This window comes from Cryptotermes secundus, unplaced genomic scaffold (genome assembly GCF_002891405.2).
Source record: "Cryptotermes secundus unplaced genomic scaffold, Csec_1.0 scaffold468, whole genome shotgun sequence".
Lineage (NCBI taxonomy): Eukaryota > Metazoa > Arthropoda > Insecta > Blattodea > Kalotermitidae > Cryptotermes > Cryptotermes secundus.
The window spans coordinates 2,819,895-2,846,058 of record NW_019721526.1 but is presented as its reverse complement, the minus strand read 5'-3'; the positions used below and the strand labels follow the sequence as shown (position 1 = coordinate 2,846,058).

The 26,164-nt window shown below is 35.6% G+C and overlaps 1 protein-coding gene across 1 annotated transcript in view; it reads right to left on the bottom strand.

Annotated features, from left to right (window-relative positions):
* Positions 1–15,564: 15,564 nt before the first annotated feature.
* LOC111875538 (serine/threonine-protein kinase BRSK2-like) overlaps positions 15,565–26,164 on the bottom strand; it is a 50,544-nt gene continuing 39,944 nt past the window's right edge. The window contains exons 13-15 of the mRNA XM_023871867.2: positions 26,079–26,160; positions 23,038–23,210; positions 15,565–20,028 (exon numbers count right to left, since the gene is read on the bottom strand). Coding sequence (XP_023727635.1) covers positions 19,711–20,028; positions 23,038–23,210; positions 26,079–26,160 — 573 coding nt within the window. The 3' untranslated portion in view covers positions 15,565–19,710. The remainder of the gene's footprint in view (positions 20,029–23,037; positions 23,211–26,078; positions 26,161–26,164) is intronic.

Genomic DNA, 26,164 nt, shown 5'->3' with positions numbered 1-26,164 from the left:
AGCAGTCTTCTGGGATTTGGCACCATGTATAAGCGGTGTTAACCGACGTTTCGGAGGAACGTCGGTTAACACCACTTATACACGGTGCCAAATCCCAGAAGACTGCTTTCTTCATAGTCACCGCCGTGAAAGCCTCAAATCTTACACTATAAGATTTGTCCATTTTGCTCAACATTCTCCAGAAATGTATTCCACCTTCTTCCATGATACGAGGTGAAGGTAAAAGAGGAAAGCTATCCTGTAACAGACTGTGCAGGCCCACAGGGTTAGGAGACGTTGAGGCTCTCACATTTTCTAGATAGTTGGCACACAGATGGCAGTGAGGTTGTCAGCCTTACATGCCAGCCGCCCTTTACCCCCATGAAGATTCTTGATACTTATTTCTATTAGAGGCTGAGTCAACCCCAGGACCATAGTGTCACTGGAAAGATCAGGACAATTGAAAAATCCAATAACCTCATCGGGAATTGAACCCATGACTTTCCAGCTTGTGGTGTAGTGCCTCAAACAACTACGCTACCGCATGCCTCCATTATAGAAGATGATAAATATTTCTGTAAAACAAACTTGGAAAACTGAACTAAGTTCTGCTCTGCAAGCATTCAACACAATACTAGTCTGTTTCTTTATAATATTGTATTGTTGAATCACCAACAACTATTGATACACAAATTACAGTGTTTCATTCCATTGCCAGTTTCAGAACTGAAAACAGTGTATTGCTTCTCTAGCAAGATGTATGTTAAAAAGCCTGGGCTTGCCTTTTGATGATATAAAATTATTTGTGACTTGAATGTACAAAAACTTGTGGTGGCTAGCATGTGTATGTCAAATTTATGAATTAAGTAGTGAAGGAGATATTTTTGCATCCACCAGATCCAATAAATCATCTTTGTTACCTTTCAAAACCATATATGTAGTATATGATTGATGGCCTTAAACTGTTGAGATAGCAGATGAAATTCTGTAACCACTCTGGACCATGAGACTTGACCACAAATGTATCCAGTATGGCTTAATTGTTACTTTGGGTTAATGATCCAATACTGCTTATGCATTTACTCTTTTCATTTTTAAAACTAAGTTCATGGTATCAATTAATATTTTGTGCAGTATTCTGTATTAGGATTTACACCTAAGTAAAGCTATTGTAACCTCAATAAATAATTTAAAAACAAGGCAAGAAAGAATGTGAAAGGAAGTGGTTATAGCCTAATTTGAGGTGCTGTCCTAGCATATGACTGGCTGGACTGAGGAACATCTTGAAAAAACTGTCAGGATAACTAGTGTCCTGACAGATTTGAATTAGTCACCTCCTGAATGCTAGTCAGAAGTGTTACTGAGTAAATCTGCTTGGTGTCATAGAAAAAGGGAGCAATTTTGAAAAATAAAAAATATAGAAGTCAAGAAATCTTAACTGAATAATTCAAATTATTTCACTGTACAAGGCATGTTACTTTGGGATAGGTGCTGCTTTTTCTCGTGTGGATATGATGCCTAAAATCATGTACATATTTTTATTTCACATATCTGTAGTGATCAAAGAATATGTGTTTTGCAAATGTTTGATCCTACAAATGTAGTATTCCACAGGATCAGATGAATGATGTATCCATGAGTACTTACGTGACATCTTAATTAGGCAATACATTTTATGAATTTTATTTTACCATCAACAAGTATGATACAAGAGTTCTGCATCTTTCCACCTTGATTAGATTAATTTCTTTTGGAAATTCTAGTACATAATTGCACTATATTGGTTGTACGCCCTGTTTACTATATCTTACATTAATAACAAAACGTTTTGGTATGTGCTTGATTTATTTTATATGCAAAGTGTGAAGTGTTTTAACTTTTTTCTTTTTTTGGAAATACTTATGGCTTACATGGACAAACCTACATTTTGTCTAACTGTATAAATATGAACAGTGCCATGTACATGTTGTTGACACAATCTTAGATACTAATGACTAGAAAGGCAGCAAGCTCTCCTTTAGTTACATTTTCTTTATTTGATAAATTTATTTTAGGAGCTTCAAGTAATAAAGATATTGCACTGATGTCTTCAAACAGGCATTGTTTTCTTGTCTATCGATTAAACTGTGCCTGTATGATTTTTATAGCTTTTTTTCAACTTGAGTTAATCTTGGGAAACAACCTTATCCATGGGTATCATAATAGTGTCACTGTAATATATTGAATCTTTTCTATGTGGCATGAGAATATTCAGTTCCATGCTCATGGATTTTGGTGTTTACAAACACCTTCATTACATCACAAAGTGAGGTGCAGATTGCAGTTACACCATACAATAACAGTTGTCTTGTAACATGTTCAGGAACAAGGAATGAGAACTGTCATAATTTTTTATATGCAGCTTCAACACAAAGAAGCTTTTTGCACTTAACACAGCCATTCCCTCAGAATGATGTTGGTAATTTAGTTACTTTGTGTTGCTGTTTCAGCTGCTGAGGTTATATAAGGTTGAATGAAAAGTGGCAAGATACTTGTGATGAATGGGAAGGGATCCAGGAGGATGTGTTCATGGTCTATTTTGAACTATGAACACATTACCTGTCCAAGTGACTTCAGAAAATTGTGAAGTTAGTTAGGATAGCCAGTTCCCGTCTGGAATATGAAATGGATATAGTGTGACCACACATTAGATCCGTTAACATTGCTGTCTATTATAAGAGAGGTGAGAGAAATGAGACAGGTATGAAGAACAGGAGGGGAAAGTGAGAGGTGGTCCTGAAAGTATGAAAAATAAAGGTGGTAGAGGTTAGTGAGAAGAAAAGGTAGAATGAGAATCAGGAAAGTGAAAAGGGAAATATGCTAGTGTCAAGGAAAATAGACGGGAAGAGAGTCATAGGTCACATGTTATACAAGTTTACAGAAAGAGAGGTGAAGCACTAAGTGTGTGTTTTATATTAAGTTTAACTTTGTTATTTAACTATGCTGTCGGTATCAAGATTACACAGGGCCATTTATAGGATGATTAATGGAGCAGCTGGTGGAATGAGAATTGGCAGGGGAAACCAAAGTACCATGAGAGAACCTGCATGTGTGATGGGAGTGATAGAAAGATGTGGGGGGGGGGGGGAAAGGGGTTAAAGAGATTAAACAGAAGAAGATGGACAAGTAGAAAGCACAGGGGCAGATGAAGAAAATGACGAAGAAATTTATCGGCAAGTAAATATGGTATTGACTTCCACAAGCTACAGGAAGGGTCCATATTGCCAAGCATATTTTCATTGATATTGAAAAAATATTAATGAATCTTACATACACTGGTTAGGACTGTTACTCGAGGTGCCTCACATTTCTGGCCAACTTTTTATTTTAACTTGAAATGGAGGTTGACAATTTCAAATGTGGCAATGGCATGCTGAGGTTATCTCTGACAACTGTCACTCACTCATGGAGCTGAGCCCTGCTTGAGAAGCTGCCAATTGTGTGGCTACTCAAGAACTTCCCAACATTTTATGGAACCCACAGGTTCATTACCATGTTCACAAGAGTCCTCCATTGGTCCACATCCTGAGCCAGATCAATCCAATCCATCCTATCCCTCTAAGAACCATTTTAATATTATTCTCCCACTTAAATATTGGCCTTTCTAGTGGTCTCTTTCCCACTGATATCATGTATGCATTGCTCTTCAGCGAATTTGTGCTACATGTCCTGCCCATCTCATCTGTCTTGAACTGATCATTCTAATTATATTTGGTGAAGAGTACAAGTTATTAAGCTCCTCATTATGTAGTTTCCTCCAACTTCCCATCACTTCATCTCTCTTCGGTTCAAATATTCTGACACCTGTCTGGTAGTTAGAATTGATATAAATCAAAATGGTATCCACTTCTGCAATCAGTCACACCATATTTTAAATAAAACGTTTGTAAAGGAAGTGAATATTAAAGGGTGCGATCCTGTGGGTTGTAACACTGTGTTGTTTANATCTACATACCAGACACATATAAATGAGGTAGATGTTGATAATACGAAAAAAATAACAATGTGTTTTTTAAATGTTGNCGTTGCTGCCACACTGAAACCCAGTCTAAAATTTAACATTTAAAAAACAAATTGTTATTTTTTCATATTATCAACATCTACCTCGTTGATATGTGTCTGGTATGTAGATTATATTGCACACGTCAAATTTTCTTGTAGTAGCACTATAAAATCTTTAGTTATGATTTTAAAATCCTTTAAAATTTAGAGAAAATTTTAAAGGATTTTAAAATCATATGTTAAGAGTATACACCTGATGATGGCCGATAGAGGCCGAAACATGTAGTGTAGAAGAGAACAAGATCAAAGACATATAATATATATTGTTTGCACTTGGAACGGAGTGTGTATTGTTTATCGTGTAGAGTGCAACAGGATGCTGAGATATAATAGAGTATATATATATATGGAGAACAGACAGAATTCCAGTCTGATTTCAAATGTCACGTTAATATTTTATGAAATAATTATGACTGTAATGGTTTAACATGTTATAAGATTCTGTTCACTGTGTGATGTTCCAAATAAAAAATACATTAAAGCAGTATCACTTTATAATGTGCCATAAATGTAAATCTGATAGATATAACACAATAAATAGACTGTAATACAATATAATAAAATCTTTTAAAATCCAAAAATAACTACGAGCGTTAATAATAAATTATGCTTTTTTTTGTTTTGATTGTTTATATCAAAATCCTTTAGATACAAGATCTTGGATCTGAAAGGACCTTTAATCTGATGACAATGCACTGATCCAGTTTTAATATCAAATATTAAATGAATGGCACCATCACTTCCCTACATATCCAATAAACCTGCAGACTAAAATTTGTCCATGTGATGATAGCCTACCAATGCTGAGGCTATGTAATGTAACATGATGGAAACAATTCCACCGTTTATCAAGAAATGCCCTTACAATAATCTGTTACACAATTGATCAAAATGTTATGCAATCTATAAGTATTACAATGGATTTTTATTAACTAAATATAGTTTTACCACTGTTTTTGGCATGCACTGCAACACACAAATTCATGAAATGTTGAAATTGACCTCCTTTGTCTTTGCAGTAAAAGTGCTTTCCATATCAGTTTTTAATGACCATTCCTTGTCTCAGAAGAACAATCAATGAGATGGCAATAATTTAAATTTATTTGGAATCTCACAATCAGGAAATACCAGCCTATGTGAATTTCAGCAGCTTGTGTAAGAAGCATTGTTTGAAGTAATGATCAACATTGTACACATATGGCTGTCATGAGCTAGAAGAGATTTGACATGACACAGCTAGCAGATAACACAAGGCCAGGCATCCAGTATTTACCATATTTGAATATTACTGTTGCCACATGCATCACAATAAAACTTATAAGTTTTATGTAAGAAAATGAGGCTGATAGTACAGACTGCATGAAATTGATCAATGAGTATAAGGATTATTAGAACATGTGATATTGTCTACAAATTAAGGAGCAATATTCAGATTTCATTTGTTACAAATCAATGTCAACAATATACATGTACTACAAAACATTTAAAAGCCAACTTTATGGCTTACTGTGTGGCATTCATATTGGGGTTGAGGGTTAAGGGGAGAGGGAGGAGCAGCACTGGATCCCTGATACTGAGTTAAATTCATTTTTAAAGGATAATTTGTCAGCAAAGTTGCACCTAGTATGATGTCACAGTGTCTGGTGAAAGTGGTGTCCTCTTTCTAAACACACAATGACAACTATGAACTGCGACAATTAAGAGAAACAAATGTTGGAAATGGACAACCAGAAATCTAAAGATCATTTGTAGATCAGCTATATCATTCTTTGCAATTTTATTTACTTCATTAAACTCAACATCTACTTATTGTAGATACAGCAGGATTTATATTTGACTCATATAGGCCAAAATGCAATCCATGTAATAATTTTCAGCATTGTTTTCATTTGTCAGAGATGAAAATGCATACAGACATCCTAATGGGCAAACACAAAGTTCAGTTTGTGCACTTTGTGCCAGGATCAAATAAAAGGTGTTTTGCATATTTTCAAGAGAATAATGAAACATTTTCCTAATAGGCTCAGAAATGTATGAGTATATAAACAGTAGGTGATCATAGCATTACATTTGCCAGTCTTGGAAGTGTGTGATTTAACTGATGTCTCTGGGAAAACTTATACCCGAAAATTTATAAAAGTATTCTATGACTTATAAAATAAACTCTTGCATTGATGGCTATGAGTCAGTAATTTTCATAGAAAGAACTTAAATAGTATCAGGTTGCTTCATAGAGTTGAAATGTTTGTAAATCTTTAAGGATCCAATCTCAATCAATAATTAAAAGTAACAACAATTAGGTGATTTTACTCAAATTCCTTCATTGATGAACCCTTACTCAGTACCTGTGATGCAGTACATTTTCTCTCTTATATTACTGCCTGAATGGTGTCTGCTAGTTTTTTCTTGTAATCCAGGCAGCTTTGTCACAGATCTTTATAAACATGTACTATCTCTTGGGCAGTATCAAATAAAGGAGGAGGAACATATATTCCTCTTCCTATTGCTATATCCTGGGTAAGTAACAGAAACTACCTTCAATGCAGCTTCAATCCCACTGATAGCCTCATTGTTATATTCTTCGTTCATTTATTATCTTACTTGAAAAGCAAAGCCACGAAACTTTCAATCAACATATTTATTTTATTTTAAACACTTCTGTTCCATTCATCTGCACAAACAATTTATTCAACAGTAAATTGAAATTATGCCCCACTTAAAATAACCACATTTGTTATCCTCTGTCTAAATTGCATTCTGTTGGGTTCTGTATAGCAACATGTTTTTAATTCCTAAAGTTATTGATTTTAACTTTCCTGGCATTTGTCCAACCATAAAAAATGAAAGGTGCACTTCTGAGATGGAAGCACTTACAGGATGGAATCCTATTTACTTCCAGTGATACAGTGACAATGAAAACAATGCCATGAATGAATCTTGCAGTTCAACATGCAAATTAATCATGGTAGGGGCCAGATATTTCCCACATTCACTTTGCCAAGAGTAATGTAATGGAAAAGCATGCAGAAATATCTGCACTAAATTGGTGAATTTCAGCACTGAAACCTTTAGTACCAATGACTAGTGCCTTACCTTCAGACCATAAAATTGCTATGAGAAAATGGTATATTTGCATGGTTTGGGTTTAAAGGAGAACATTGAAAGAAGTCTACACCCTCCTCTCCCATCACTGCCTGGACATGGAAGCCAACATGTAGTAAACCTCATATGATTACCAGTCAACAGCCATGGACTTGTCCCTTTTGCATGCCACGAGCCTATTAGGTCAGCTGAGCATACTTGCATTAAAGATTCCAGAACCAAACTGATTGGCTGAATATGAATCATTTAGAACAACATTCTGTTAATAGTTGGCATCACATGTTATATATGGACATTCAGAGCAAAGAACAGGCTGTCACACTATCTGCATATATGGCCATTAAAGATTATCTGTGGAGATATTGTGGGTTTTGCATGCAGTGGTATTTTCACCAAATCAATGCTGGCATTTCTATGGTATGGTTTGGTACTTAAAGGATTAATAAAACTAAACAGTGATAACGTTTTGGAACACCAGATATTAATCTCATGAACTGCCTTAGAGCTCAGTCAGTATATACGTAGACTAACTACAGTCTGGAATGAGGTACTGGGGTTCAATTCCTGGCATGGGTAAGAGACTTTTCTCTCCTCCATAGCATCCAGATCACTTCTAGGGCCCACTTGATTTCCTATCCAGTGGGTACTGTGGGCTATCTTCCTAAGAGTAAAGCAGCTGTGATGTGATGCTGACCGCTCAACTTCACCTAATGGTGAGGTTAAGAATGACTGGAGACATGCTTTCATTCTCTCATATCTCTTCATTACATGATGCTTAATCAAGCACAGTTTTACTTTTTACCTGCCTCAGAATATTAAGCTTATTTATACGTTGTTAAATGATCATGTCCAATACTATGATTCTTCCCTTAAGTTATTAAAAAAGGAAACTACAATAAATCCTCAATTTAAAGGGCTAAATTCTTTGGCGCTTCCCCGATATTCTCCACTTGATATGTCAGTACTTCCCCGTAACAGTCTGGTTGATATGTCCCATGTGTGTACATTGTCAGTTATGCAGCAAATGTAGAGCATATCTAGTACACAGCTCATTCTATCACAAATGGAATTTGTGTTGTGCTGTGTTTGGATTCTTCTGTGTTACAAATACTTCTTTAAATTAATACATCATGGACAAAAGTAAAAATACACACTTGAGTGTAAAAGAAAAGTTAAAATTGATTGAAAAATTAGAATTGGGATAATCTGTCATGTGTGTTTGCGAGGAATATGAACATTAGATTTAACAGACATTTAGCAATACTGGACACCCCCAACCCCCAGTGAGCCCATTAAATTGAGGATATACTGTAATTAATCCTTATAAGAACCTGAATTTGTTACCTGAAAATTTTAAGCAATATCCTAGCACAAATTTGACTGAGCAAGCGTGGTCTGCCACAATCCAATCTGGCAAATGCTTAGAAACAGTTTTATGTAATACATGTATATTTCAAGAAATGATCTGGCAATTTCTGCACAGTCTGTAGCAGTACGCTTCAAAATGATAGGATTAATCTCAACACTAATTATTCATATAATCACCATGGGCAAGCTCAAGCTTTTTACACAGTTTGAATACAAAACTGGTTGGAGATCTGAATGTCACTTAACAGTTGAGATCTTAATAAAAGGAACATAAACTTGAATGTAAGTTATTAACATCTTTATACAGCTCAAGCATCTTACAATTATGTCTAAATGGCAGCACTGCTTTTAAGTACGATGGGCACTTGACCCTGGTTTATTCTTCAGTTAACTGTATTGCTCAAGCCATGTTAATTCTTCAGTAAAAAGAATACATACTTTTTCTGGAATTTTTGTGAGAAATTTACAATACACTATTGACTTTTAAAGCATCAACAAAACCGTTCAGTAACTTCCTCTTTTAAATATACTACATACTAACTTTTTTTCTTCCAAAAGATTAAAAATGCTGAAAATAACTGTTAAAAAATGTACAATTTAAAATTCACACACACACATACATATGTGCATGCACACGCAAACGTACATGCACACACACTCTTACCTAATCATACACTGATCACAATAATATCTTTGGTATGTAGCTAAAAATATGTTGTGAAAAATATGTATACTTAAAGCTAAGTATTTAAATTATTATTTCACAATATTTTGTGGTTGGGGGGGAGGGGGAGAAGGAGGTGATTAAGAAAAACTCATTCCAGTCTTCTGCTGCATCTTGCATAATCTTACATCATCTAAAGATTCAACTTGGCCCAGACATACATATTACTCATAAATAGTCCTTCAGTATTCCTAGTACATGAAAAGTATGAAACTTTCAAAATATACTGTGAAGATGATGATGGTGGTGATGATAAAACATTCAATTTTAATGGTACTAAAAAAGAGTAATGTTTAGCTTATCATCAGGAATGAAGAAATTTGATATTCTCCAAAATCATCTTTCCCTCCTTCCTTTACTTCCTGTATCATTGTAAAGTAGAAACAAAAAATAAAACCATAAAAATAATAATTATCTTCAGCGTCACATACAGAAGAGTTTCTCTCTTAATGAAATCCTTTATTTTCCATTATTGATTTTGGCCTGTACAAACCAAATCAGAATTAATCCTTAAACAATGAAATTTAGATGTAATAGGACTCCATGGATAGCTGATCAGACAAATGCACTAACATTATGTTGGACATTGTCCACGGTCTCAGCATATTTGTTATACACTACATCCGACAGATTTGTTATTAGTGTTTTTCAAATATTTGTGGCAAGGCTTGGAACTGTAAACAGGAACTTTCAAATTTTAGGCTCATATGCTAAGCACCAGACCATCAGAATAACCTGGGCTTGATCACAACCACCAGTTTTTAAAATTAAAAACGATTCTTCTGTTTTTATTACCTGTTGCTAGTACCAGTGAAAAAATTAGCAATTAAAATGTTAAGAGATAATGGTGTAACACTGCGAGTACAAGGAAATCCTATTCAAGAAAACCATGTCTACTCAGAGGGAGTTCCATGAATAACTATGATAACATCCATCCCAACAATGTTTTAATTCTTTACACATGATCAATAAATGGCATAGCACAACAAATCTGGTTTTAAACTCTATCTAGTTCTGCTGCAGTTATGTGCACAATTCAACTCAGATACAAGATGTAACAGCACATAAAAAAGTAAAACACATCTAGAGATTTCTATGATCCAGTTTCCAGTAGACTATATTCATGAAACTTCATACAGAATTTTAGTAGTGATGATAAAATTCCATATTTTTAGAGTAATGTTTCTGGTCTTTATTTAATTTTGTTCTGTGGAACTGGGTAACATATGCTAGTTGTCATAATGTTGTATTTTAGCATAGTGTTGCACTAGTATTGACCTTTTGTACATATGTCACTACCATCCTCAGGATCCTCCTTTCAAATATACTTAACAGTCATTCATCCGATCTTAACAGTGGCCAGGTCTCAGAGGCATAAGATAGCACTGATCTTATAAGTACTTTATATATAACAGTTTTGGTTTTCCTGGGTATTAGTTGGGATTTCAGGTGTTTCCTAAAGCCATGGAGACATTTATTTGCCGCGAGTACATGCTTTTTTGTTTCGTCACTGATGTCATTTTACAGTTAACTTCTGATCCAAGGTAAGTAAAACTACATACAACCTCAAATTTATATGAGCCAATTTCAATATATGCAGGTCCATTAGCACAGTCTTTCTTGGTTACCAGCATGTACTTTGTTTTATTTTGGTTAATTTGTAGATTCATCTTTTTTTGCTGCTCTTTCTAAATTAAGAAAAGCTTCTTTCATAGTCTTTTGTGTTCTACCAATTATATCAATATCATGTGCAAATGCCAAAATTTGAACTGACTTACAGAATATAATTCCCCTTGTGTTGATGCCTGCATCTCTAACTACCTTCTCTAATGCTGTATTGAACAAAAGGCAGGCTAGGGAATCCCCTTGTCAAACTCCATTTCTAGTTATTATAGGGCTAGACAACATATTCTGAATACTAATTTGGCATTGGGTCTTTCTCATAGTGGCTCTAACTAAGGAGAGTAACTTCCGTGGAATGTGCACCTCTTCCATTGCCAGAAAAAAGACTATATCTATGGAGTCATAGGCTGATCAGAAGTCAATGAAAAAATGATGTGTTTCAATTTGGAATTCATTACACTTTTCAAGGACCTGGCAAATAGTGAATATCTGATCATTAGTTGTTCTTCCTTGACGAAACCCACAATGGTAATCCCCAATTATGCCTTCCACAAAGGGAGAGAATCTGTTAAATAGAATATTGGAAAATATTTTCACATACTCACATAAGGAGCATATTAAGTAATTACTTTTCTACTGAAATGTCTGACATATGATAGTGATACAAAAACTACCTGCACTTTCACTCCTCTCTGCAGAAGGTACAAGACAGACTGATGACAGGTGACTGCACTGAACCCTGTAAGATGACATGCCAGTACATTGCCAACACAACCTTGGATACACTGAGTAAGCTGCTCTGAATCAGAGAACATGGCTGCACCATTTCAAATTTGCACCAAAGAAGAACAGAGGTCCATGGTTCATTTTCATTGCAGAAGATGTTAAAGGGCTTGATATTTACACACACTTATGTGATTACTTTTGGGAAAATGCAATACCTTGGTGGAGTGTGCATGAATGGGTAGATGCACTTAAGAAAGGCAGGATAAGTGTAAATGATTCAGAATGCTTTGGATGCTAATCCAGAGTAACAAGTGAAAGGTATTCTGACATGTTACAAAACAAACTGAGGCCAGCCATTCACAAAAATATAATGAGGAAGATTCCTGNTGGGCTGTAGTATGAACTCAAGTATTGTCATACAAGATGAGAACATCCTCCAGGAAGAAAGCAGTCTTCTGGGATTTTGCACCGTGTATATGTGGTGTTAACCGACTGCTTTTACCGGTTCTCACGGTCTCTTTGCTTGCAGATTTCTTATATTTTTTCTTCTACCCTGAAGATGGAGGTGATACGTTCCTCCGAAACGTCGGTTAACACCACATATACACGGTGCAAAATCCCAGAAGACTGCTTTCTTCCTGGAGGATGTTCTCATCTTGTATGACAATACTTGAGTTCATACTACAGCCCATATTATGAAAACAGAGCTGAAATTTGAAGTTCTTGACCATCCAGCATATTCTAGAACTTGCACTTTCAGATTTTAATCTGTTTGGACTTCTGAGGTCATCATTCTGCTGACAATTATGAGATGAAGGAAGTGGTGCACATGATTAGCTTTGCACTCAATCCAAACAGTTTTTTTTTTTTGAAGGCATCAGACAAAATGCATTGAGATATGAGGAATCTACATGGAAAAGTGATACACCTACAAACTTCCATGCTGAATTCAACTGTAAGGGTGGGAGGAAAGTGTTGAAACTTTCTGAATATTGTACAGGTTTCCCTTAATACATATAATGTTGGTATTTCAAATGTGAATATTTACTGAGTATGATAAGAACAACAAAATTAGCTGACAAAAGCTTCTAGTAAGATGAATAGGCCTGCTTTAGGGAGTAAATCAGCTGTCAATAAATTTAGTTTAAAAATGACTATATTAAGAAAATTTATTATGGTACTTTTTTTTTTCCAAAATGCCTATTTAGAGAAATAAGAGAAACTTCTGAATAACAGGCAGGGGTGAGGTAAAGATGCCCGTTAATGTTGCATTTATGTAATTTTTTAAGGATGTGCTGATAAAAGTAACCACATGCCATTAATAAATAATATACCCATTCTGGGACTTTCATATGCTGATTTCCCAGGGCACATTCATGCATGCATGCACACATATGCACAGAAGCACACAAATTCTGGACTAGTAATTTTGCTATGGTAAATCTTTAGATGATGTAGACTACAAAGTGAAAGAAATGTCAATTTGTCTAGCAAGTGTGGGGTTGCTGCCAGAACTGCAGCAATAAAGAATGGATGTAACAAAATGATACATAAAGAAGTTATTTTTTAACTTTGTAACAAACTGAACATTTAACATAACAGAACATTCTAAGACTAGATATTAGGCTTAAACATTTTTTAAACAGCTGCTTATGTCACAATATGCGGTTTATCGTTTACCGTAATAATGATAATAAATAACAAACTATTGACAATTTCCTACCATTATTAACAGTGTAAAAAAGAGAAGGTATAAGGTTTAAGGAGGTGAAACATAACACAACTTTTCTTAATATGATATATAATACAGTGCATTATATAATTCTCAGCTGAAACGTAATGAGCAGTTGTATTTAGTTAATGATCTTAATGTGCTTAAAGGTGAACCATACAGATCATGTTCTTACTTTCAAAAAGTGTTGTTCCTTGCTGACTCCACTGTCATGCCCAAGATCACTTCATTCCACTTCACTTCAGTTCACATGGCTTAACAGGAGGTTGGAGTATGAGGATTATGTTGGATTATCAGCAGATTCATTCCAACAGTCTGTTTCTCAAATTCACTTACATTATCCCCTTCTGTGACAATGCATCAATGGTCCTGAGAAATTGGAACTAACCCATGTCCATTTTCAGCATTCTGTAATGATGAAGTATTGAGTCACAATCTTACAAAACTATTATTTGCTATATTATAGTATATCTGGTCAACTGATGGTAGCATAATTATTTCATTAAGTAACATGAAGATTATATTGTGCAAAAGCATTTTTATGAAATTCTGCTCTTTAGGGTACTTGATGTGAACATAAATCTTGCCACAGAAGGGGGTTAAAAAGTGAATATACATCAAATATAAAGCTCCTGGAACATTCTAATTTTGGAACTCCATATTTTATGCAGTGCTTCAAGAATTCATGCTCTCCAAATCCTAAACAAAATATCTTACAATTATGTTGAAACTGACCACATACTGTGCTTATGGCATATGGGTACATAAGAGACTAGTGAGTAATTGACAGTTATTATTGGTGGCAATAGTACAGACAGTTTCTACATTACTTGAATATACACTGACACCATAGTTATGCATGCAGTAATAACATTTGCATAGGTTGTAACAAACATCATACTGTATTCTTTCAACTGGATTAAAACTATATTTTGTCATGATCTGAACCTGGAACTGTCCATGCAAGTCTCTTATCCCTTAGGTTACTGAAATATTTCATGGCAATATTCTTCTCCCATTTCATTTAACAACTACCATGTAGCAGTATCATTGTTGGACTGAATGTCCTGGGGGCCTATTTTACTGTACATGAGCGTATTGGTTGAAATAATTGTGTTTTTATGGAACACCTCAAAGAAAGTCAAGCTGTAACATCTTCCTAGCCTCTGTTCTCATTACTGGATATGAAATAAGTGGAGTGTTGTTACCCAAGCACTTCCTACATTAGTTTTACATTCATACCATGACATCTCACTTGTGGGTAACCGCATGATTTGATAATTACTGCATGCTTAAGAAAAGAGGTAACTGTAATCTGTTAATTTCATGACATTCAGCCCAATGCAAATGTGTCATAACACTTGCATAGAAAGTGGGAAATCTAGATTAAATTCCAGGTAGAGATAATATCATTTTTCCCATAATGTAAAACTATGTTCTGCTGCCAGACACAACATTTCTACCACAAAATTTCTATGAATTCCTATCTCTTTATTAGGGTACTTCCCACCTCTGCCTTAAGTAATGAAGTTTAAGAACTTATGCAAGCCTTGTTCATTTCAACACATTAACATCCATATTCTTCCCTGTCAAGGTTACAAAGATGACTGAAACCTGACTCTCATTACACAAATAAAAGTTTGGTTGCCAAATATTCAATGAAGTCAAAAAAATATGTGGACATTATTTATTTCAATATATTTATATTCCTTATTCTTCCATGTAAATTTTATAGGGATGAGTGAAGCTAATTCTCTCATTACAAACATCCATATGACATACATTCATATTGCTCCAGTGAGTATAAAGTTGATACATTGGGTGATGGTGGGCTTTTCTCTTTCCAATATTTAATATTATTCATGTGCAATAATTAAATTTGGCAATTTTAATTTAACCTATTCTAGTGATGCTAACATAATAACATGTCCATGAACAACAAAGTTCTGGAGGTTTTCCGTGTTTGCATGAAATGATTACTCTTGCATCACTTAATATTGTCCATCAGATAACAGTGAAATATTTAATATAATTTCACCTCAGATTAAAAGCTGCAAGAGTGAATAATAATTCTTGTCCAAAACAGCATAATATGATGGCTAAAAGATGTAATGTTTTATGTTTTAAATGGACTATTTCCACATCCTAGGATTTTTGCCTGTATGGATACATGGAAAATAAAGGAAATGAATGAATGAATGTATGTGTGTGTGTACATAACTTCCATCTTCAATACTGTAGCATGTACAGCTGTTGCTATGCAACAAGCATGAGACAGGCAAATACACAACAGCTATTTCTGGGCAACAGCTCAGTAAACACATTCGTCTGGCAATGAATATTCAGGCTGTAATAGAAGAAGGTGTTTTCTATGTGGTCTATGATGAGAATTTGGACAGTTGGAGCATTGAGTGGGCTGAATTCTGCACGGGAAGCAGAGAAAAGATGGTGCTATAATTAAGTTGACAGTTCAGTTGTGGGATATTCACCAGACAGTAATGACATGATCACAGAAACTGAAGAATCTCCAAGGTTGAGAGCTGTTACCAGGCAACAATGAGTGAAGACACTGCAGGCTGGAGAAGACTTAGCATATAGTGAATTGAAAAGCGTGGAAATCAACAATAGCATTATAGGTATTTGTAGTTATGTCTTACAAGTGGTCAATAAATCTATTCACCAGTCCATATAACCTGTCTATAGTCACGCATATGCGTAACAATATATTTAGAAAATCTCACTTTACTTGAACGAAAAACCTTGCCTTTGAAGGCAGACATCAACCCACAGATGCCTGGATATGAGTTCTGAATTTGTAAACACATTTTTTATGTAAATAACATTCCACAATTCAATGATTTTTAACAATATGTGCTTTTATACATGTCTCTACAGGGTTAGCCTATTTATTACCAAAAAATTTTTCTCAACCACAATCTTGTTTTTCTTAAAAACACTAGGCTCAAACTAAAATATGTAATATTCTATCTTATTCTCCTTAATATGTCTGCAATTTTGAAATAAGTAAAAAAGTAGGTAAAAATGTGTTTGAGGGGAAAAGATGCATAAGTTCTGAAAAGATCTGAAACTCTAAATGACTGTCAGCATATCCTTGAGCAGAATAATTTTGTTTTAAATCAGGCAACCTTTTTATTTAGCCTGGGCAGTCAAATATTTTCAGTTACAGAGATTTTGAAATGGGAAATCAGGAACTCTAATGCAAAGTTGGCAACGTGGATATCAGACATCTGGACAATCAGTTTACCCTATGGTCTCATTGTCATCTCATATATCTTATGCCGACACAGGCATCTACAGATTTGTTCAACTGTCCTCCTCCAATAAGTAAATCTTACTGCACGCACCAAACTAGCAATAACAACAACAAGAACAATAACATTCTCCCAAATTACTACAGATTATTAACATAAATTTCCATATCAAGAAAAGCTTTCATATGGTACACACCTCTCCTTACTACACACATTCTTATGGAAAACTGGTATTCATATATTTCAACATACAACATGAATGCATTTGTCCATGCTTTCAGCCATTTAGTACTGTTTTATTCATTTTAAAATTACTGATACAGAACTGGCATATTATAGACTGGAAAATAATAGAACTCCATTTGACATATCTCCTATTAAGATGTGAAGCATAAAGTACATCAAAAACGTAATTAATTTTCTGTCTTTCATGGCCATTTAAATACACACAAATATATGCAAGAATTGTTCCATTTACAGTGTTTTTGAAAGATATTTCAAAATTTAATTTAAGTCACAAAATCAGTCTTCATTATATAGTATATAAACATGCTATGAAAGACCTTACATTCATTTAAGAAACAGACCAAGTAGTGTATATTTGATGTTATGTTTTCAATACAACTGTTCATTCTGACTGAGATATTTCACCTAATTATAAATATCTCTGTTTACAAGGGCACATAATGTGAGCTGGGATTAACATTAGCATCTATAACCTGACATTGTGAAGGAAACTTGTGATGAGATTGGGAATTATCAAGAATGATTGTTGTTGTTGTTGTTGTTGTTGTTGTTATTATTATTATTATTATTATTATTATTATTATTATTCCTCTAAGCAAAGCATTTCAAATTTACATCATCATCTTCAGATTCAAAATAATACAGTACTATTGTCCAGTTGTCATATGACATGGACTGTACCAGTTCTTTTAGTTGCACTCTTCAAAACATCGAATCCTGCCAATATTGTTTCAGAGCAGTTCAGTGTTTTGTCAGGTTATACTTTTTGAAACCAGTCTCAGGAGCAGTCATTTGCACCCATTCTACATGCTGCATACATACTGTACAGTGGACCATTTGAATTCCTGTTGCCATGCTGTGCAATGTGACGAGTAACCTAGGCACAAGACTGACAGAATATAAGAACTGAAATGGAGGTCATATTTGTGATGTTATTTTTTAATTGTAAGGGGTTTATTTTCATTTAGTGTATGTTAAATCAGTGAAGTAATAATTTTTTACTTCCTTATGGTATTTTCATAATCGCCCGATTCATTACTGCACCCTGCAGTTCCATATTCCTCCAAAAACACCAAATGCATGCAAATTTTGTTTCTCAAAATGTCCCCTCTAAAACCCAGGTGTATATTTTGGTCCTGAGAATATGGAATCTTTTCTCACAAAGGATAAAACTTCATTATATCTAGTGAAGGGATCTGAAAATGAATTTCTAAAGTGTAAAAATCTGGGAATACCAACTGCACACATCCAAAATACTATTTCAAGAAAATCTGGGAAATTATGTAAATATCTGGTATGTCTATGTAGGAGTAAATATCATGAGCGATTTAGTACTAATATTTTATCCTTTAACTTCAAAAAATGATTTTATGGACAGCCTTATTCCATTACAATACCAAATGGAGAGCATATTAATATGTATGTATGTATGTATGTATTTAAGAATCCCACATCACATTACATAGCTTGCATGAATGTTCTTTCATTACATAACACAATATGTCTACAGCATACAACTGGCCTGCTGATAGAAATATTTCAATTAAGTTTTCTTGGGTTGGTCAGAACATCATGGTTTAATTAAATCTAACAATTTTGGAAGCTTCTTCCACTTCCAGTACAAAAGGTTGATGTAAGATAAACTGGACAGATGACAAATTTCCAGGTGATAATATGGTGAGAGATATCAGGGATGCAGAGCCAAAGTAAAGAAGAAAGAATACAGTGTGAATACTCTCAAAGACTAACATTGTTCGATCTGTATTTGTTAAATGAAGATGACACCCTCAAATTATAGGCCAAAATGGATGTTCCTTAATCTGACTTGCAGAGCTCTTTTGACATTGCAGCAATGCTACTGTAGGAGTCCATAATACACCTGAATATAAAATCTATCCCTTTTTAAGTGATTTGCATGAAAGCTAATTCTGATTACCCCTTCAATAAGCCATGTCTTGGGCAAAACTGAGATCACCAATAGGCCAGACATATACCATACTCAGACAACTAAGAGCCTAGTTTAGTACAAGTGATTAATCATTACCATCCATTAACTGGGTAATCTAATTACACTTGAGTTGTAACTACAACTTTGAGATATATCCATAGAATCAGCATTCATAACAACAGATATGTGAGAAATACTAGCATTATGATATGGACTCAACAGAGTTCTTCCTGGCTATCTAAATTTTCAGTACAGCACTGTCAACCCATCTTCTTTAGCAGGTATTGTTATGGTTTTTTATTTCTTTAATATAGTAATTCTCTTCTGAACCTCCATTCTCATTGGTAACACTTTCATTACTCCTGTCCAAGGATGGATGAACTGAGGCAAATTGGCACAGTAACTCAAATGCCCAAGATTCTTTTATAAAAAATAGGTGACATCTAAAGTTCACCTTTCACTTCAATCCCAAGCACCTGCATGTCCAATTAATATTTAAATACACTGCAAATCTGTGTATTTAGCAACAGTGAGATTAGTGCCTGAAAAATGTATGTGCCAGGCCCCCAGATTCTCTTACTCTGGCATTAGTGCTGCCAGAAAATGCCTTTGAAATCTGCTCTCGGTTCAACTACACAAATTAGTAATATTCTGAATACATATTGCTAACATGACTATGCCCTGCCTCCTTCCCACTGACATTAGTCTGTCCTAATCCATTCCTATTTTATATCACAGAATATCCAATTTATATTATACCAGCCCTGATAAAGGCAGCAGAAGGAGCTTTGGAATGTAGGAATATTATGCAACCATGATGTGACCCAGCATGAGAGCATCATTGAATTTCAAAGCTGAAAAACTTAAGTCTTAAGTAGAGGTATCTGTTTCATGCCATGGACCCTGAAGTCGTTGTCACACATTTCTCAAGCGTACCTTTACTCTCACTGTTAGATCTGACTGCCTTGATGATAGGAGGAGAGGATGCAGCTCCCATTGCAGTCATGGTCTCTGTAGATGTAGGACAGGAAATAGTAGTGGTGGCAGGTGTTCCAGCATTGTTGCACTCAGTTGATGAACTTCCTGCAGTGGTATTATTATTATTGGCACTGGTACAGCTACGACGACGCCCCCCACTGTTCCCATTCTCACGTGTTGGAGATTTCACATCGAACACTGATGTGTCACTTTCTATGTCAGACTCCACCTGCAATAGTTTATGTGCATCACAACACTATCCTTCAACACCATAGATCCCTCAACATATTCCTGGAGATATTTTTAATTCTCAGTTTTAGTTTTATTTAACACAGCTTAGCACTCTTGTTACATTATCTCAAGCATTGGATAGCCATGGCATAATGGTTAGCTTTCCAGTTGCTTATTTGGAAATCCCCATTACAAGTACCAGGCTGGGATTCTGTGATATTCCTAAGTTCCTACACTCAAGTATGGAGAGCACTATAAGACAGGTTACTTACCTTCCCTTTCAACCCCTTATCAATCATCATGATATTCCACACCACTAACTTATTACACTGATAGAACACTGTTAAGTAAACAAGAAATAAACATCATTCAGGTTCACATTTAGAGAGAAATGTTTGAGACAACTTGAAATTTAGTGTTTTTCCTTGACTGATCCTTAAGCTCTACTACTTAAAATTAAATCCTAGATACTTTCATGTGTAGGGTGGTATGCATAATTAAAATCATGGGTTCTAGACTGGATGAGTGGATTTATTGGTGTTCCTTCATGATTACATGCATGAAGTAATGTCTTCAACACTTCAGCTCTTCAGCTGTCCTCTCAGCTGTGGCTTGAATGTCTCACAAATAACTACTTGAATGATGTCTGCCTCTTGAAAGCACAGTAATTCACTTCTGACTGAAGGCTTCTCAACTGGCTTCATTGCCACAAACATGATTACCGAGCTGTTGTCTAGCAATGGATGCCTGACTCTGACTCCACTATTGTGGCTTTCAGGTGTCATGTCACAATATGTTGTCATGGTCATCCATAATATTGTGACATGACTGAGTAGCTTAAGAGGCATCATCCACTGTTATGCAATGGCATATTAAATACACTTTTACATCATTGAACATGTAAGCAATTCAGAATTACTGGGTTTTTGGACTTTTCCCATCATCTGGTATTCTAGAAACTATAAAACATAACATGGGGGGGGGGAGACAATCAGTTGGGTCCCTCAATACTGAATGGAGCACCTCCTCAGTATGAGCCGATAATATTACTGCTACCCGAATCAATTCAGTTATATCCACATACAATATAAGAAATTTTCCATCTGTGAATTGTAACTCATAAAATAGATGTAAATAAATATATTTTATATTACACTTCTAGGATCAAGAATCTTTATTTGTACACAGTCTTTCTCAAAGGACTGAATAAACTACCTCTCTACTACTACTACTGTCTAGTAGTAGTATCTTATCCATGCCCTACGAAGAAGTTAGAATCTTTATCTGCTGCTAATATGGTGTGCATTTCTTAAAGTAAATAAATTGTTTAGAATAGCTCACTATTATGGTAAATGTTCAAAATGTCTCCATTCTGCCCTCAAACAAACTTCAGGTTTCTTGAAATGGTTGTTTGGCGCTAGCTGGAGTTCAGTTGCCTCAATATATGTGACAGTTTCACAATTGTTGTGCTTAAGTTCATTTAACATATTCAGATTACTGAAATACACATTACAAGGTGCGACTGGAAAGTTCCTGTACTAGGTGCAAAAAGAAATGCTGAATTAACCTACACAATTTTGGCTCCTATCTCCTTGGGAACATATATTGTGATTCTGTCATTTTTTCCACAGTGGAAGTCATCTTCCTTAATGCTGTCAAGTATGGCTTGTAATCAATTCCTTTTGGATGTAAGACACTGTTTCAAAATGTCGTCACTTCAGTTTTATTTTCAATTTGGGAAACAAAACAAAATCAGAGAGGGCAAGTAGGGAGGATGGGGAATGATAAACATGTTGTTGTTGTTGGTCATATACTCTGTGATTTTTAGGGACATGTGGGCTGGCACATTGTCGTGATGAAGGAGCAGTGCAGCGCAGTGAAAAAGCAATGAAAAAGAGAACTCCAATAAACTAATATCTGAATACAACAGCTAGCCTCCAAATAATGAGTACCATCAAGTAAACACACCATGATTACAAGAAACAACAAATTTCCTACATGTTATTTAGTATGAATATTTTAATATTTTAACTCAGGAAATAGGCATGAACCATCAGGAATAATTAGTTCATACACACATAAAATACACTTTATAAACTTGTAATCACAGCTGCACATACATCTATATACATATACAACTTTTATGTTCTATTGAATTCATTTTATTTTCTGCATATTTTAATATTGTCATGTGTTGGGTGTATAACATGACAAATAACTTCATGCCTTAGTGGATATAGCGAATTTTATTCCACATTCGCTCTTACAATCACACAATTTACAGATTCACAATTACCGCTATCTGCAGTATCACAAATCCTAGACTGCAAATGCCAGAATACAACTGACTGGTTGCTGGTTAACTCGTTACTCTCTGCTGGCTAGATTGAGAACTGTCTTGAATAGTCTTCGCTGCTCCTTATTTAGCCCTGTTCCAGACAACACAGAAAACAGCCACATAATAGCTACCACTGTTATTACCATCGTCTCTCACAACCACTGCTGTCTGCCGCCATGGTAGCCGATAGCCTAGCAACACTGTTGGGAGTTGTTTACCGCTACGTAGTAACTGCGGCGTCCTGTGTTACGTCACCGCTGTTGACTCATGTTGCATAGCAACCAGTATGCTGGGACTCGGCTAACTTCGGCTCCACTCGGCGCATCATGTCTGGCGGGGGGTGCGGGGAGGGGCGTCATCCATAGCGCAACATGTCACAATATCTTTTGTGTGTGTATAATTTTTTCTGCTAATTTGGCAGATAACTATCCAAACTGGCAACACATCCAGAATGTGAATATACGTATATGAAAAAGGACCCAAATTCAACACCATACAATAAACACAATGGGGTGTAAAACAAAACTGTTCACACACTCTCACAGTCGGGGCTTCCTTTCATGAAAGACCCTATATAGAGGCCCTGCTATAGGGGTTTAAATTATTTTCATAGAGAAAATTCTACGACTATGAAATGTACAAAAATACCTCTAAATTTCTGTACTTTACCTGTCTAGTACCAGGGTATGGAGAAAGGCGCTCTGAAGTATCTGACCCACAGCTAGAGCTCTCACTAAGTTCTGTAGTAAATTTCCTTGTTGCCCGAGGTGAAGGGGGTGGCCGACGACTGCACACCTGTGACTGGATATGTTCACATACACGCCGAAACCGACGAATGTTGCCTGCATTCACATAAATAACACTATGAGCTTTTTGGCTGACACAAGTACTCAGATATTTATGCTCTTGCCGAACCATGTAAAATTCTTGCATACAACTTATCCTCTATTCGTTAGGTATATTTGAATAACAATTTACTAATAGTTCTGTGTTATGAGATTTGAATAATGACATTAATTTTGACTAGTGGCTCTGAGAGCTTTGAATTACTATGAATTCAGTTTTCCAATAACAATAGAACTGATGTGCTGAAGTCAATGGAAGTTTTTAAATACTAATAAGGTGAAAAAAAAATGTGAAGTTGTCCCTGTGCTTAACTAATTAAGCACTATGCCATGAATGTATATGGGAGAGTGGATATATAAATTCACATTTTCTTGACATGGGCACTAATTGGAGGTGAGTAGTGAGCTTCACGCCCCGGCCGTTTTACCCCCCGGGAAAGAGCCCCCAGTACTCATTGGGTCGGAGGCTGGGTGGACCCCAGAGCCAATCTGGATGACACGGAGAAGAGTAAATTCTTTAATACTTATTATATTCAGCAGATGGACTCGATACATAGGACATGTTTCAGTGTATGTGTGTTATGTTCAGGTTCTGTTTTTATTTACAAGGAATGTAAATGCAATTAATATACGTATGTAAGATTTGAGGCTTTCACGGCGGTGACTATGAAGAAAGCAGTCTTCTGGGATTTGGAACATATACACGGTGCCAAATCCCAGAAGACTGTTTTCTTCAATTAATATACACTTATATTGTGACATTACAATGTACAATGGAATATGTAGATGCAGCCATTATTAGGCAACAGCACTGTAATACATGTCTGTGGCAACAGATACATGTGCAACAATAGAAGTACCATTGGAAGCAGTATTTTCTGTGCAGTCAGTACTGAGGTTATATAATGAGAACCTATGCGATTGGCAGTAAACTGCCAGCTATAATATGACTCTGACTCTGAGTTAACTGTCGTGAGGCAGTTGCCAGTCAGTAATGATATGAGCAAGGAAGGAGAGAAATATCCATTGTTGGGAATCACTACCTACCAAAGCCTAGTGAAGACACAGAAGACTTTATATGTGCTGTAGTTATGGTGCTCTTTAGAGAGCGTAAATTAGTGAGATTGTTACAGTTACTTGTAGTTATGAGTTATAAGTGTCCAACAAATCCAATTATCAATCCAAACCCCATGTCTAGTCACTCACATGTGACAGCTGGTGCCAGAAATGGGTTATGATTAAATTCGTGGACTTAGTGAATTGTGTATTTTGAGTTTGAACACATGTGATGGATAAATATGGCCAAATAACATCACTCAAGATCTTCATAATCTAGTTCACATTCCATGATAAATATTAACTGCACTTCATTTATGCACATCCAAATATTACCAGTAATCAAAGACTTGAAACAAGGCATTGAAACCAAGGATTGTATGCTTATTTATGACACACAACATATTTTCATATAGCACAGCAAAACAAATTGTACCTGCTAAACATTCGCTGCCCCCCCCCCTTAAAAAATTAACTCTTGATTGTTTAGATCAGGCATGTCCAACGTGTCGATCGTGATCGACTGGTCAATCACGGGATGATTTTTGGTTGATCTCATAGGCCTATAAGTAAATTATATGTGAAAAGCATGTAAATTCAAGATCTTAATTATGAAGAAACACCATTGTGTGGCGAACAGAAATGATGTGTGGAGACATAACTGAACAGTTGTTGAAAGACGTTTCCAATTGTGTTGCTTTCTCCCTCCAACTGGATGAATCTACAGACATCAGAGACACAGCCCAGTTACTAATTGCTTTTAAAACAAACATCATGTGTGTGTTATTTTTACAAATATTTTTGCTTAAAGCGAGGTATGACGATAGGAGGGGGTGGTAGATCACTGGCAGTTTTGACACTAAAAAGTCGATCACAACCTGTTTGAAGTTGGACATGCCTGGTCTAGATTAATGGATGAGGTAAGTAGCATTGATAGCCCATAAATCTGAAAATATCCACCATCCATGCCATGTACAACTCTGAACATCACCTAATTTAGTTAGTTAATTATTATTCAATAGTCATTCTATTGGTCACTAAACAGTAACACACATATCCTCCCAACAGAAGGCAACCCTTGTTCTTTGATAGAATGGCCCACAAAAGCAACAGAAGAATAAAACAAAAAGTTGCAAGAGGGTGATAAAATGTACAAACTACTGCTAACTGCTGTGGAGCATCACGAACACATATTACATAAACAGATGCAATGGGCAACATTTAAACCGTTACAGGAAGCTATATTCTATACCTTAGGGGTTTCAGAGTTGTCCCATCAATCCAAGTGTGGATAATTGAGAGTCTACTGAACCTAAAATATTTGTAACATGATTGGAGACCTTTATATTTTGATATGAGGGTGATATTATCTTTTGAATAAGTGGCTCTACATTTCTACAGGTGCTTCACATAAAAGTTTCAGTCAGCAGCAAATATATTCAGTTTCATACATAAAAATTCAAAGAATTTGGGACCTGCTATAGCCACAGCAGTGTGGATTGCGCACTGTGGTTTTGTGGCTGTTCAACCATTTTCTTGCTTTTGCACTATTATTATCTGTGTAAAATGAAATCTTCTCACATGATCAGCCATGTCAATTCAGAACAAAAGTCTAATGTTTCAAAGACTCTCTCTGAAACACTGGACTTCTGTTCTGAGTTAATGCTGATGATTGCCTGAGAATCACCTTTAATTTCTGTAACAGCTTCGATTTTTATCTGTATACTCATCAGGATCAGCAAAATTAACTCATGAACCACAGTACTGGAAATAAATTAACAAAAATAAATTGAACATCGTGGATGTTACCTGAAAGCAGAGTAAATGTGATGGCATAGAGGTATTCTTTGGGACTTTCGCTAGCCTGCTTTGTGATGGTTGACACATCCACCTGG